We start from the raw sequence: 14,500 nt of genomic DNA on the forward strand, positions 1-14,500 counted from the left end.
GGAAATATCATTTATTGTATTTGTCTTGACTTTTGCACAACCGAGTGAACTGTGACTGTCAACAAATGCCAAAAACTATGGCTAAGAAAGCTCATGAATTTATGCTTCCTCCGCCACCCCCTCTTTGATTTTGCGGCGTCATCAATAAATGAGTGAGAAACGGTCCGAAGGAACTGGGTCATCGAAGAGGAAGGGGCGATATTACTTGCTGTAAGCTCCGCTTGATCTGCTCCAAGAATCGGAGTTCCCATCTGCCACACGCAACAATGGGAAATCTCCATTTCAATGGGCTCATACTTTTTATGCAAAACCGCACTCTCCCTTTCGCACACTCTGCAGCGCCTCCTCCCGCAACCAAATCTCAAAGGAATTGTCAAAGAGTGAGGATTCTTTGCACCTTGCCGGTGGAAAGGAAAAGGGGCGGGAAACCACAATCCACATGAGATTTTTCTCGCCACCGCCGGCTGCATTTTAAATGGGTAACCGAAAGGGACGCTTATTGAGGCTTGGGGTGCGGGTCCGGGAGCTTCGTATTACGTATTACCAACTTTGCACTTTGAAGTTTTTGGGGCTGAAAGGGTGCCACATAAATTTGGGAATTATTAAAATTTATTGTTCAAAATCGCCATTGGCATGTACAACGTGAAGAGTGGGGGACCTCAAAGTATATAAAGATCAAAAATAAAATAAGTAGGACGCCCATTTGGGTGACTGCTAAAGAGTGCTATTGTTCGTTAGTCCAGAAATGCCCCTTTCTTGTAAGATTGCCTTGAGAATTGATAAATTACCTTCAAAATGTGTCGATATAGTTTTCAAGCCTACTAAAATATTCTACAAACTTTTAAATAAAAATACTAGTACCAATGTAGGCAATGTTATGTGAACCGATGTATAAAGAAAAGGTTTTAGAATTGCAATTACTTTGGAATTTTATATTAGTTTTATAAGTTCGCTTTGATTATTTATTACTTTAGTTTGTGCGATTATTAGGCGCTTCCTTTTATTTGCCTTTTTAAATTCTTTGTCCCGCGGTGCCGATTCCTCAAGTTGTTCAAGTCTCCAGGAATGAGAAAAGTAGGAAGAATTTATAACACATTTATGCATTCATTTTTTTCGTACCAAATTTATTCAAAGATGTAAGAAAACTAAGTTTCTTTTTTTTGAATTTGAACTGTCGTTATTGCCAAAACAAAATCCAATTAGAAATGGCTGTATGGGGCGTGTACCTGCTAAGCCGGAAATGGTCCTTTAATATGCTGGGAGGTTGTCACGGCTAAGTTAGCGGGGACACCCTCAGGATGTCTTAATGTGACCTTTCCTTTCTGTATTATTTTAGTACGCTTTGAAATATACCGACAGTATTTCGCATACGGAGCGGAGTGTGATACGGCTAGGTGAGCGGAGACAACCACCTGGTATTTAAGTGTGACCATATTAGCCTTACTTATCGATGTTTTCGGTACTCATAATCGATATCGCATCATCGATGTTTTTCCATCGCTAGCGGATTTGTGGAAATTTCCGCAAAATAAAAATAAAAATAGAAGTCGCTCGGCTTGGCCAACTAGCAAGCGATGCACAAAGGGGCGCCACCTTGGCAAGTGGGCGGTGCCAACGAGGCAGCCAGATTGCTGGCTGGCCACCTGGCAGGGACTCCCGCATCGGGTGCTGAAGGGGAAGAGGCTGCGGCCACGAAACACCAACAACCACTGATAAGAAGTGAAAGGTGGTGGTCCTGCATTCGCAGGCTGGTCGTCCTGACCCTCCTGGTCCTGCTCCTCAACGCCATTCCCCTGCCCTCAAGCAATGCCACCCACATCAGCGGACAGTTCCAGACGGAGGACTTCTTCCAGTTCCTGGTGAAATTCGGCTTCAACAAGGCGGATCCCACGCGGCGGAATGCCTTCGGATACATCTACGGCAACATCACGTCGCCGGATAAGTACGGGGCTCCCCTCACCCTCGTCGTCCTGGACAGGAGCACCTTCCTCGAGTTCTACGGCAATCGCAGCCAGCGCAGCAGGGAGGCCGCCTGCACGGGCATGTTCTCCCGCCTCCAGAGGATAGCCTACGACTCCACGTGCAATCCGCGTGCCAAGAGGGACTTTATGAGGCACGTCCCCTGTCCTGTCAATCAGCTATGCAGCGATGAGGATGCACCCGCAAACGTCGTCCCGGGATCGCAGTTCACCTATGTTATCAACCTAGAGGCGGAACCAAGGTGGGTGCACTGCGTCCTATCAGAAAATGTGGCTAAGAGAGTGGGATATACAGTATCGATATCTATATATTCATTATAGAAAATCATGTGAACCCTTTAAACGAGCTTTTCTGGTTTCGAGGTGTTGGCTTCCACACTGACACCGGAACCTCACGTCAAAGTTATCTTTGTTTATTTATTACGCTCTCCCTCCTACAGACTCAGCTGTGTTTTTTACTGAACAAAAGGCTCTGATATTGCCATTTTATACGTAGTTGTAGGCAAAACAAAAGATAAGATCTCTGTTCTGTGCATGACTTGAATTGATTACAATTTCTGTTGAGACTTTACTGACCTTACTAAAGTACAATGTGCCTAAGAGCTACCTTTTGAATATCCTCCAAAATGAACAGCAACTAGGCAAAAGATCGTATTTAAAATGGGGATCCAAAGATGTTTCATACTTATACCCTTCCCTAACTAATGTCCATCCCTACTCCGACAGATTCTGGTACCTCTCCCTGGTGGCCTGCTATCAGAACCAGAGCACCTGCCAGTGGCACGCCCACGAGAGCCTGCCCAGGCTGAGCAAACTCAGCAGCAACCTTCTGAACACCCTGCACTACGACATCCACCTGGTCAACCTACACCCGAACAACTCGGCCGCTCACCCACTCACCTACCAGTACTCGTACGATCAGCAGAACCTTCTGGAAATGTACCTCGTGTTCCTGCTCGTCTACATAGTGCTGCTGCCCATGCAAATTTACGCGGTGCGGCGGCAGAAGCATCCAGTGACCAAGTTGTTCACCCTCAGTCTGCTCAGCGAGTTCGTCAGCTTGGCCCTAATCACCGCCCATCTGATTCACTATGCGGCCAATGGAGTGGGGGAGCCGAGGCTGCAGGCGGCAGGCGATGTCCTGGACATTCTGAGCCGCACCACCTTCATGCTGATCCTGTTGCTACTGGCCAAAGGTTGGGCTGTGACTAGGCAACAAATAAGCAGGACTGGTTGGATCATCCTAATGTCCATCTGGGTGCCATACTGCGCGTTTCACGTGTTCCTTTACATCTGGGATAGGGTGGGTAGTACGAAAGCAACTACATAGAACATTTCTTATTTTAAATTTACTTCAATACCTTGTTCGTTTGCAGACGGAAGTCGACGTGGTTTCCGACATCGACGAGTACCAGACCTGGCCCGGCTGGATAGTCCTAATCCTACGGTGAATAATTTAAGCGCAGTTAAAACGAAGGCATTCCTAACCCATACTATCAATTCACAGCACCTCCTTCATGATGTGGTTCCTGTACGAGCTGCGCAACACCATGAAGTACGAGCACTCCACGAAGAAACTTGACTTCCTGCTGCATCTGGGCGCCTCCAGTTTGGTGTGGTTCATCTACCTGCCCATCGTTGCCATTGTGGCGCTGCAGGTCAGCCCCATGTGGCGCTACAAGCTGCTCCAGGGCATCACCAACTCGGCCGATTGCATGGCCTACTGTGTGATGACGGGACTGTTGTGGCCACATCGAGCTGGCCAATACTTGCTCCTAGCGGGCACCAAGTATGCGGGTAAGTTTGCCTGCTTCATTGCGTAGTGACGATATTCATCATGTGGACTTTTAAAGGCATGGATGAGTTGGACGAGTTCAACGAAGCGCCCCACATTGTCAGAGAGCGTGAGAGGCGTCGCAACTCCCCGCCCGACGATATTTCCATTGGAACGGGGAGCGGCGGAGTTCGGGGGATGGTGTTGTCCACAAGCATTCCACATTCACTGAACGGCGATGCCTGCAACGATCTGCTGGAGGCGGAGGATCTGGACGCCGAGCTGCTCACCGATCTAAACAAAAACAGCCATATTGTGGCGTAGATGCAACGGGTTAATTACTAGCTGTAGAAGTCAATTGTGCTAAATGAAACACGGAATGTTAATCATCCTAACAATTAATCATACATTTAGCTAGATTAGAGTGGGTTGATTTTTTGACAAAGTATTTTAGAAGTATGCACTTATGATTGATAGCTAAAAAATTAGGACTTTGGTTGTGAAAAGAAACTTTTATTACAATGAAATAATAGAGGTATTTATTCCTGATAATTTTCCGGTGACAAGACGTTAAAACTGAAGTGAAGTAAATGATAGCATGACCATCCAATGAATGATATTAAATAGTTGGCCATATATTTCTGTATCGAAATGTGTTTCCTAAAAGTGAATGCAAAAGGCTTCCGTTTTCGAATGTCCAAAAATCGGCCCACCATAACCTAGATATAAACTTATCTGCGTGTATATTCCATGTAGTGTTTACCACTTACAACGAAGTCAGAGCGAGTGCAGCAAATGCATCAGAGATTGTTGTGTGATTTTATGTAATATGCTTGAATTTATAATTAGTTTCTAGTTATCGCATAGGAGAACGATTCGATACAATACGCTTCAGCATCATCATTTCGTTGCGGTAGTATTGCATAAGCTTACATTTTACCGACTACCAACTACCTACTAAGATAAGCATAGATTCCCAAACAACCAGCGGTATTTTGATAAGAACAAACCAAACACAAGCCAACGTCTTTAGAAAAACACTTGAAATGCTACAGAAAGATAGCGAAATAAATGAATCATTTTTAGATAAGTACTTCAGGAGGCGACTTTGATTTGTTTTGGGCCACTGATAATGTGGCGCTGTAAAGTGCGATTTATAAGAATCTGCAAATACTCTGTAAAAATTGAAATTTTTTTTCTTTTTTTTACTTTTGTTAAATACAAAATTGCCTTAAAATAGCAATCGATTGGAAATTATTATTGATTATACATTTTTTATCTAAAATATTTTAGTATTGCTTATTTGTTATATTAAAGTGGGAAAACCAAAATATACTTTTTCTTTTTACTTACTAACACCAACAATTGATTATTGTTTACTTTTTGAATAATTTTGAAGGCTAATAATATGTTATATACATATATGACCTTTCACTTCAGTATCAAGCATGGTTAAGGATAAAATACTATATTTAACCGAAGGTCCAGTTGCATGTCCTATCCCAATTCTCGCTGACTATGATCCCTGGAGACCTTTTGGTTTACCTTTCATGGAGTGTCTGCATGGCTGGCTTTAGTTCCTGTTCAATCATCCAGCAAAATGGCAGAGTTCTCCCTTCTGCGGGTTTATTTCGAAGTGAGTCGCCTGATAGGTCTGTGCAATCTGCACTACGACTCTCGGAACAATCGCTTTATCCTCGACCACGTGCCCACTGTGCTTTACTGCCTCCTCCTGAATGTGGCCTATCTTCTGATCCTGCCCTTCGCCTTGGCCCTTCTAACCGGCAATGTGTACGACTGCAAAAACACGGGAATGTTCGGAGTGGTCTACAATGTGGTGGGTTTGACCAAGCTCCTGACCATGCTGCTCCTAATGTTCAGTGTTTGGGTGCGGAGGCGTCGGCTGCAGCAGTTGGGCAACGACCTGATGAGGATGCTGCACAAGTTCCGCTTCGCTCTTGGAAGCGATTGCAGGAAGAAGTGTCTGTGCAAGGTTGTGCTGACCAGTTCGCGGTTCGTGATCCTGACGCAGCAGCTCCTGACCCGAGACTCCCTGGTCAATTGTGACAGCGACTCCAGCTTTAGGAGAGCTATGGTTCCCTACCATATGGCTTCCGTGGTGTACGCCTTGATCCTGATTCTGCTAATGAGCTATGTGGACTTGACGGTCTACATGCTCCAGGTGGCCGGGAACTGGCTGCTGGTAAACATGGCCCGTAGTGTGCGGGAAATGATCCAGGATCTGGAGGCCTTGCCCAAACGAGGGGGCATTCCTCGAGAGATGGGTGTGAGGCAAATCCTTCCCGCCTGGCGCAAACTTTGGAGGCACTGCCTCCACTTGGACGAGGTGCTAAAGCTCATTGTTGATATATTCCAGTGGCAGCTCCTCTTCAACTTGCTTTCCACCTATATTTTCAACATAGCCATTTTGTTTCGATTGTGGATCTACCTGGAGTTCGACCAATCCTTCCATATCTGGAAGGGCATATTGTTTGCCGTTCTGTTTCTCACTCACCACGCCGAGGTCATAATGCAGTTTTCCATTTTCGAGATCAATCGCTGGAAGTGGTTGGAGCTCCTTGAACTGGTGGTTAAACTATGGGACGTCAATATTTCGGGCATCCCATGTAAACACAGCCAGGCACTGATTCTTTCCAGACAGGTAATCATTTCAAGCTGATTTGATAGTATCGTAACATGTTTTCAATTTAGTTGGAGTTCTCCATTTTGTATCTCAACCGGAAACTGCAACTGAATCCGAAACGTGTGAGACGCCTTCACATCGTAGGTTTTTTCGACCTGAGTAACTCATCGGTCCACCAAATGTCCAGGAACATTATAACCAATGTCTTGGTTCTCTGCCAGATTGCCTACAAAATATATGGTTGAAAAAACATAATGCAAAACATGAATATCTTTTCTTACTTTAATAAAACCAAAATGTACCTAAAATATATACAAAGTTTTATTACACATTAATTGCTTATGAGATTCAACATATTATCTAAACGAATTCTCCATCAAGTTACATGAAATTAACATAAGTTTTACATCAATTTCATAAATTGTACATTAATTATACATCATTTTACATAAATGCCACAATAAATCTGTAATATTTAACGCAGCCTTGAAATAATTTATCATTTATACATGGGTATATGCAGGTATGTTACAAGCTTTATAAACTGTTAAGTAATATTTTCCTGACAAAAGACTTTGATTAAAAAACGTAAGTTCCATTTTCTATCTAGTATTTATAAATATAAAACTGGATAAGCTTTAAAGTTACTTTGTAGCATAATGTGAAAATGGAGACTTATCAAAATCGAAGCAAAGAAACAAAGAACTTTGAATTCGAATTATAGGCCATTCGAAGCCATACACTTTGATATAATTATGTATGTTCCGAACATTGAAGAAATTATCCGCCAGAAATCAAACGAACTTGCCATTCGAGTTCGACTTCATATTCCCACCCACTAGCTTCAGTTCATGAAAGCTTTTGGAGGCCATAAAATAATGTCCTTAAAGCTTTGAATCCTTGAAATCCTCGAAAGCCTGGACCCAAACCATATTTTTAAATTTTCAGAACTTAAATTTTTTTATTTAAGACCCGCTCTGCCAGAAAGAAAAAATCTAATCTTAGTGGTAGTGAGCGGAGAATCGCGATCCTTCGAACAGCCACCAATTTATTTATAGGCGTAAGGAAATCACACATATAAAGTTTCCCCCTTAGACCTCAGATTTGTTTCTGATCAGATGCGTGAGGTACTCAGAACTGTTTGGCTGTGGGTTCCGCCGCAGGTCGAACTGCATGAGGATAATGACGTTGCTCAGAATCGAGGCTAGGAACCTGAGACCAGCCGGCTTGTCCAGCTCCACAAGCCCGCAGATTTTGAAGACCAAGTGGCTGCGCTTCAGCTGCATGGTAAAAATGTCCAGCTAGAAATGCAATAATTACAAATATTTAAATTAAGAGCAATTCAATCAAAGGACTACCTCCCGCTGTAGCTTTTTCCTCACGCTTGGCAGGTCGCTGAATCGTCTTAGAGTTTGGCCAGTGCTGTTGCAGGAGGTCACCACCTTGTTCAGCATTTCCATCAACAGCAGGGTTCCCCAGAGGTTGAACAGAATCAGTCCGTTGCCGAACACTATCCCCCATCCATCGGATTTGATGGTTTGGTTGCTGAACTGCACAGCATGGTACAGGATGTTCAAGGTGGCCATGAAAATGTTGACGAACACCGTGGCGTTAATTAGGTTGCAGATCCTAAAAATGGACCTGGCCAGCTGAAGGGTTTCCGAGTGCATAGTGGCTACGGATCGCAGGGCTCTCCATTTCCCAACGACCTTTCTCCTAGGAAGGGCGTTTAATGCCAGGTGGATTACCATGAACTGGTGATACAGCAGTATGAGTAGGCCATAAACCCCCATTTTCACCACGAGGAAGTGCAGGAGGTGTACGAGCCTTGTACTGAAAGCCAGCAAACTCCGCTTGCTGACCACACTGAGAAGCTGATACTGTATCAGAGCGGAGAACAGAAAGGATGCGTAGAGCACCATTATTTCCTGGATCATGGTCCAGGCCAGGGAGACTTGCAGGTCTTCCAGTTCCTGCTTATTCACAATGGCCTCCATTATGTTCCTGAATCTCTTCCAATAAGCCAGCGAGCTCTTGCAGAGCTGAATGATTTTCCGGCGCTTCAGCCAAATGGTGGAGTAGCAGCACAGGACAGTCATCAGGCGTAGGAACACCATCACCACAAAGTTTAGTTGCAGGACTATGTTGTTCTTTATATAGCCGTCTCGTTGGGCCTGGGGGAGTATGCAGTATATGTTCAAGAGCATAAATACGCTAGTTAAAAGGCTGTATGCGAGGTAAGTCCGCGAAAGCTTGTCCAAGCGAATGGTTTCCTTGCGGGAGCGTATCCTCAACGTAGAGCCCATCAGGGCAAAGAATACGCAGTGGTAGTACACCAAGCTCATCACGCGACCCAGTTTCGAGTGCAACATGTCAACGAGGATGTGTCCGGGTAACTGACCAAGTTGTGGGCTCGAAAAACAAAGTAATTAGGTGAAAGTCCTTGCGGTTCGATGGAAGGGCGGTGCGTTGGCCGCTTATCCGATTTCCGGCCGGATAGTGGAGTCCCCATCGATTGCGGGACAGTTGACAGTCGTCCTTCGCCGGCTGCCGTTGTCCGTCATGCTGCTGAAGTCCTTCCACATATACACAGTTTGCTGCGGTCTGCTGCCGGCTCCTTTGCGAAAGCGAAGGTTCCTCGCGGGACGTCCGCTGAGGTGGTACCTCCTCTACACGGCCTGTCTGCATGGAGTTCTCCTCGTCCTGCTGCCCTTCACGTTTCCCCACTACATGTACTATGAGAGCTACATGAGCAGCAACCTGGTCCTCCAATGGGTCTTCAATTTAACCAATATCACAAGGATACTGGCCATGTTTTCGGGCGGTCTTATGATGTGGTTCAAAAGAAAGAGGCTCCTGGAATTGGGTGACAGGATTATAAGTCACTGCCTGAAGTGCAGTAGACTGGAGGATCCCTCAAGAAAGTATACCAAGCTGAGAAAGAGAGTCCGGGGAGTACTTTGCCAGATATTTTTTGCCGCGAGCTTCAGCCTTTTGTCGGGCTTCTTAATCCTGCTGGTAATCGACACAGGAACTGGCTTTGGCAAAACATCCATGATTACGGCGCACATCGTGCAATATATCTACATAGTTGCTATGATGGCGGGTATATGTGTGATCCTGGTAATCCTCCACTGGCAGAACGAGCGGGTGCAAATATCTCTCGAGGACCTGTGCCTGTTCCTGAATCATGAAGAGCGTAACTCCCTAGTACTGTCCGAAAATAAGGCCAGAAAGTCCCTGCACAACCTGCGCAATCTCTTCCAGCTTTTTGCGGAGAATCAGCGACTCGTTTTAGTAGCTTTTGAAACCCTGGACATTCCCATTGCCCTTTTGCTTTTGAAAATGTTTGTGACAAATGTGAATCTGGTTTATCATGGAGTGCAGTTTGGAAATGAATCTATAGAAACGTCGTTTTACACCAGAGTCCTGGGAGAGTTTGTGATCATTTCTCATTACTGGAGTGCTGTTCTGGTAATGACTGTTGTCGACGATGTGACCCGTAGAAGTGACCTCGAAGTGGGAAACCGCCTGCGGGAGTTCAGTCACCTGGAGCTGGTCAAAAGGGACTTTCAACTGCAGGTAGTAGAATTGCGCTAAAGATACATTTAAAATAACAACATATATTAGCTAGAACTATTCTGCGATCATCTGCGTTGCCATCCGGCGACTTATAAGGTCTGCGGACTGTTTGTGTTCAACAAACAAACCAGCTTGGTTTACTTTTTCTACGTCCTGGTTCAAGTCCTGGTGCTTGTGCAATTCGATTTGAAGAACAAGGTCGATGAAAGACATTAAAGTAATAAAAATAACTAAAAAAGGCAGAGATCGGAAATGTTTTATTATCAAGTTCGGGGATGTATATCCACATACGCGTGTTTAAAATCTCATCACATACCCCAACAGTAATTAAATATTAAAATCAATTAATCAAATGTGTTTTGGAGCGCCGTTGAGCAGCAACAAAAACACCAAATGCGTATCAAATGACGTGAGGGAAAGAAGCAGGAGAGCTCCTTAGAAATAATGTATGTACAAATTTGTGTAATCAGGTGGGCTATCAATTATACATACAAAAATAAATGTGTACACAGATTGCCAAAAATAATGTGTACTATGTTTATTCGCCCTGAAGCTAGAACGAATTACGCAACCGAGAAAATTTCAACAAGTCCAAACACTCCACACAAAATAACCCCATATGTGGGCACTGAGAGAAAAGACGAGCAGTTGTGGGTACTTGCCATCCTTGGGAATACATTCCGCCACTATGACCACTATTAAAAAATTAAGAACTAAGGGATATTTTAGTTTTGTAAGAACCCTAAAGAATGGAAAAGGTTTAACTAGTATTTTCTCCCCGTGGAGTTAATCCCATGTAGCGAAACCTCTTTGTCTGCTAACAAATCAAATTTAATCAAGCTCCCAGGAAGTCAGGCCCCGAGCAGGATTTAGCCATTAAATCTGGCCTGCGGAGCACAGAACTATCCGATGGCCCAACCACTAAGCCTCCACTCCTCTTGTGGTTCGATATTCCTCAGCTGCTTTTTGTATTAATTCCAATTATACGCACGACTGGGGAATTTCCATTTGGACTGAAAGGATTTCGGGTCATTATGAGCTCCTACTTCATCATTCTTCCTTCGCTGCTGCTCCGGCTCCTGCTCCCGCCACCTCCTCGGCCTCCGCGTGTATTGTTTTTGGGTCCGAACTAGTCGAGGATGGGCGGGATGGGATTAATTGGCCAAGGTTCTGTGTATCGATTGCAAGCTGTGCTGGGGATTGTGATTGTGACATGGCCGAGACCACAAAACGAGAGCAAACACGGTTTCTTTTGGCAACTAATTAGCAAGCTGGGTAAGTTTATTCGGCAAACAAGCCACTTTCCCCTCCGTTGGGCTGCTTTGATTAACCCTTTGACAGTAATAAACCGAAATGAAAATTATGATAATGGGCCAGCAATGAAATGGCAATTTACTGGCAACATCTGCCGATAGATTATTTTTCTGAAATCTGTGTTTCTACAGGGAAGCTCAAAACTAAAAGCTTGGCATTTAAAAATGCAAAAGAAAACCTTTGAGCTTGATAATTCGTTCATCAATTAAATGGTTTTTCATTTTGTATCTAAAATTTCTTTTAATCGAGCTTCAGTTTGTTCCATATACCAAACATATAAACCTTATATCTAGAATTTTGCACAGAGCTAGAACTTTATTCTCTTATGAAAATATGAACAGTTTCAAAATCCAATTTTAAAAACCAACTCGAAAGCAAGTGTATTTTTAAAGCGATAATGCGTAGAGGCCAGACGGGGGACCCCCATTTAAGGCTGGAAAACCCATCACAGTCCAGCGAGTCGAATGAAAATTTGAATATTTCGTGCATCCCTGGTTTTTGCATGCCCTTAAAATGCAATTAATTTGTTATAAAGTTTTGGCAATAGTTTCGGACTAAGCTTCGTTCACCATTGAGCCCTCTGAATGGACATGGACAAGTTTTTCAACGAGTTTTGCGGGGGACTTGGGGGTCGGCAAAACAGTTATCAACACCGGGGAAAAGCCGGGGAAGTCCCGGGAAGGGGAACCACACAAATGTGGGTCAAGTTATTTTCAACACTTAAAATAAACTCTCCTGCCTTGGCTGCTGCTTGCTCTGGCCAAAACGCTGGCCAGCATTTTCCTTAGCCGCCCATTTTCTGGGTCACTCAACCACCCCCCTGGGCGCCCATTTCCCGGCCATTTTCCAACCCAAACCCTCTTTGTCATCGCCGTCGCCTCTGCGCATAAATATAAATTGTATTGTTTCAAAAAAGTTTTCCCACTGAGTTTCTGCGGCCAGCGGAAAAAGTAGTTAAAGTTTTGTTTTCGCCGCTAGTTTATTGCGTGATTTCCTTCGCAATGACAGGCGGTGGGTGGTTGGGTGGGTTGCAGGTTCCACTGGGCGGCTGCGGCTGTGGGTGGAGGTGTGGTCTGAGCGGCGAGTGATAACTGCAAGGCGAAGGTGGCGAGAAAACATTTTGCCACATAATTCAGGGTTTCTGCCAGTGCATTTGTGCGGCTTTTAACAAGTTGTGGCTTTCTTTTGGGGAAATACCAAATGAAATGGAAGCACGAAGCTGCAGGAATTTGGGGAGCACTCGTTATATAAGCGGATTTCTAAAAATTAAAAGCAAACCTTTATTGGAAATAATTTCAGTATTACGAACTACTCATGGTATTGCATTGGTAAACCAGCTTGATCATGAAAATATAAGTTAGAAATAAATTGAACATAAATATAACAAGCAAAAGCCCACTTAAAATCTGTTGAAATATTAAAAATACTGAGGGCACATGACACACAAAAAAAGATTGTGGAATCCATATGGTTTGATCGACTTATATATGTACTGCACGAGAAATAATATTATGTTTACTTTACATTAATATGATCCATCGCTGAGGGTGTTTATACAATAGCCCAACGGTTCTATTATTATACTTTATATATAAACATTGTTTTCTTTAACTTCCACAAATCATAGTCATATATATACATAGTCATATATACAATATGTATTTATAATACTTTACTTCAGAAAAGCTGCGTACTATTTAGTACTTCTTTTTTTGTACCCACCTTTTGTATTTCCATTTAATTTATGTTTTCTATTCTTCTTCAAATAATTTTTGCAGAATGAAGTAACCATTTATTTGCAACTCCGACTAAGAACTGCCAAAGCTAGCTTAATTTTCCACCTTTAAATAAACCGAACAGCAGCTGGCGGCAATTGCAGTCGTTTAGGTGATAGCACCACCTCGAATTTCGAATGTGCTCAACTTTAAGGGCACTTGAGGCTAGTTTACAATTCCGCCAATGCAAGTAACGGTTATGCACGTACCGCCACGTGACCGGAAGTCAGAGGGGCGGCGAGGCGGCGGGGGCGTGGCCATTTCCGCAGATCGGTGCTTTCCACTCGGACTCCCTCTCGTCTGGCAATTCTAATTGCATTTTTACTTAGTGCTCCGTCGGAAAGTTTCTTCTCCTTTGCGGGTTTTCGAAGGGGAGAGGGTGGGGAAAGGCGAACGGGACGAGGGATTTTCACGGTGACGGGAAAACCCCTGTGCGTAAAGTTTAATTAAACGTGTTTGATTTATGACTTGTTGGGCATTCGGCTTCTGACGGCAGCTGCAACCGCAATTCCAATTCCGAGAACCTAATGCGTTTATTTTGGCTCGAATGTTCCTGCTCCACTAGAGTTTGGCCCACCTCACCCGCACTTTTCCACGCTTTCCCCGCTGGTCATAAAAGCCAAGCACCTTTGTGGCAGCTGCAGCTGTGTGCGGGTGTTCGGGTTTTCGGGTGCCATATGATTTCCGTTTCCGCTTCCGTTTCAGCACACAATTTCTAGCACCTTGCACACGCCGCATCTTCGCATGGTTCCATGTTCCATTAAGCGTTTATTGTTTTCGCGGCCATTAATGTTGCATTTCTGCCAAAATGCGAAAACTCGCCAACTTTTCCCCAACAAGTTCATCATCCCAGTTAGAAGTCGGAAGTTATGGCAAGCAGAGCAGCAGGTGCCTAGGCGCCAATCCCTGGGATTAGGATTTGTTGGGGCCGCAAATCAGGCCAGGCCGCAGGCACAAATCTCCGGCTCAATCCAGGCTGAAAAATATTCCACGATAATCAACTTTGATGCACGTTTCCAGAGGCCACACGGTCTCGACTTCGCCTTGTAGGCTTTTCCGCCCAAGCCTCGGCATTAAAATGCCGAAAATGATTGGGAAAATCGCAAAAGAAATCCGGAAAAAGCACGGCGCCCAAATCTCCTCGTCTAACGTTTGGGGCCAAGGCGAAAGTCCCTTATCCATATTTTTTATGGCCAGGGAGGTAAATGGAAAAAGTTTATGTTAAAGCCACTCTCGCCCCGTCGATGAACTGTGTGGATAATCGCGGGGCCTTTTCCTGGCCATTTCCACTGGCTTAGCCCGGCCCGTTTGCTGCGGTCTTGTTTGTGGGTGGCGCTTGGTGGCAGGGCCAAGATGTTGGCCAAGTAAAAGTGGCGGGGTGAAAGGTAAATGGAAATGCCTGCTAGCTCTCGATTGGGGTGCCATTGGAGTG

The 14,500-nt window shown here is 44.5% G+C and overlaps 4 protein-coding genes across 4 annotated transcripts; 3 read left to right on the plus strand and 1 right to left on the minus strand.

Moving 5' to 3' along the window:
* The first annotated feature begins 1,480 nt into the window (after positions 1-1,480).
* LOC108023051 (uncharacterized) lies at positions 1,481-4,846 on the plus strand. The gene is made up of 5 exons (XM_017092294.3): positions 1,481-2,221; positions 2,706-3,282; positions 3,356-3,426; positions 3,487-3,776; positions 3,833-4,846. Exons 1-5 carry the CDS (start codon positions 1,575-1,577, stop codon positions 4,075-4,077), a joined length of 1,830 nt encoding a protein of 609 aa, XP_016947783.1. The 5' UTR covers positions 1,481-1,574; the 3' UTR covers positions 4,078-4,846.
* A 507-nt stretch (positions 4,847-5,353) lies between these two features.
* Positions 5,354-6,642, plus strand: LOC108022434 (putative gustatory receptor 58c). Its single transcript, XM_017091320.1, has 2 exons — positions 5,354-6,415; positions 6,466-6,642. Exons 1-2 carry the CDS (start codon positions 5,354-5,356, stop codon positions 6,640-6,642), a joined length of 1,239 nt encoding a protein of 412 aa, XP_016946809.1.
* An 846-nt stretch (positions 6,643-7,488) lies between these two features.
* On the minus strand, positions 7,489-8,769 carry LOC108022426 (putative gustatory receptor 58b). Its single transcript, XM_017091312.1, has 2 exons — positions 7,756-8,769; positions 7,489-7,698 (listed from the first exon to the last, which is right to left on the minus strand). Exons 1-2 carry the CDS (start codon positions 8,767-8,769, stop codon positions 7,489-7,491), a joined length of 1,224 nt encoding a protein of 407 aa, XP_016946801.1.
* A 190-nt stretch (positions 8,770-8,959) lies between these two features.
* LOC108022433 (putative gustatory receptor 58a) lies at positions 8,960-10,195 on the plus strand. The gene is made up of 2 exons (XM_017091319.3): positions 8,960-9,979; positions 10,028-10,195. The coding sequence occupies exons 1-2, from the start codon at positions 8,960-8,962 to the stop codon at positions 10,193-10,195; spliced, it is 1,188 nt and encodes a 395-aa protein (XP_016946808.3).
* The last annotated feature ends 4,305 nt before the right edge of the window (positions 10,196-14,500 follow it).

This window comes from Drosophila biarmipes, chromosome 2R (genome assembly GCF_025231255.1).
Source record: "Drosophila biarmipes strain raj3 chromosome 2R, RU_DBia_V1.1, whole genome shotgun sequence".
Classification (NCBI taxonomy): Eukaryota; Metazoa; Arthropoda; class Insecta; order Diptera; family Drosophilidae; genus Drosophila; species Drosophila biarmipes.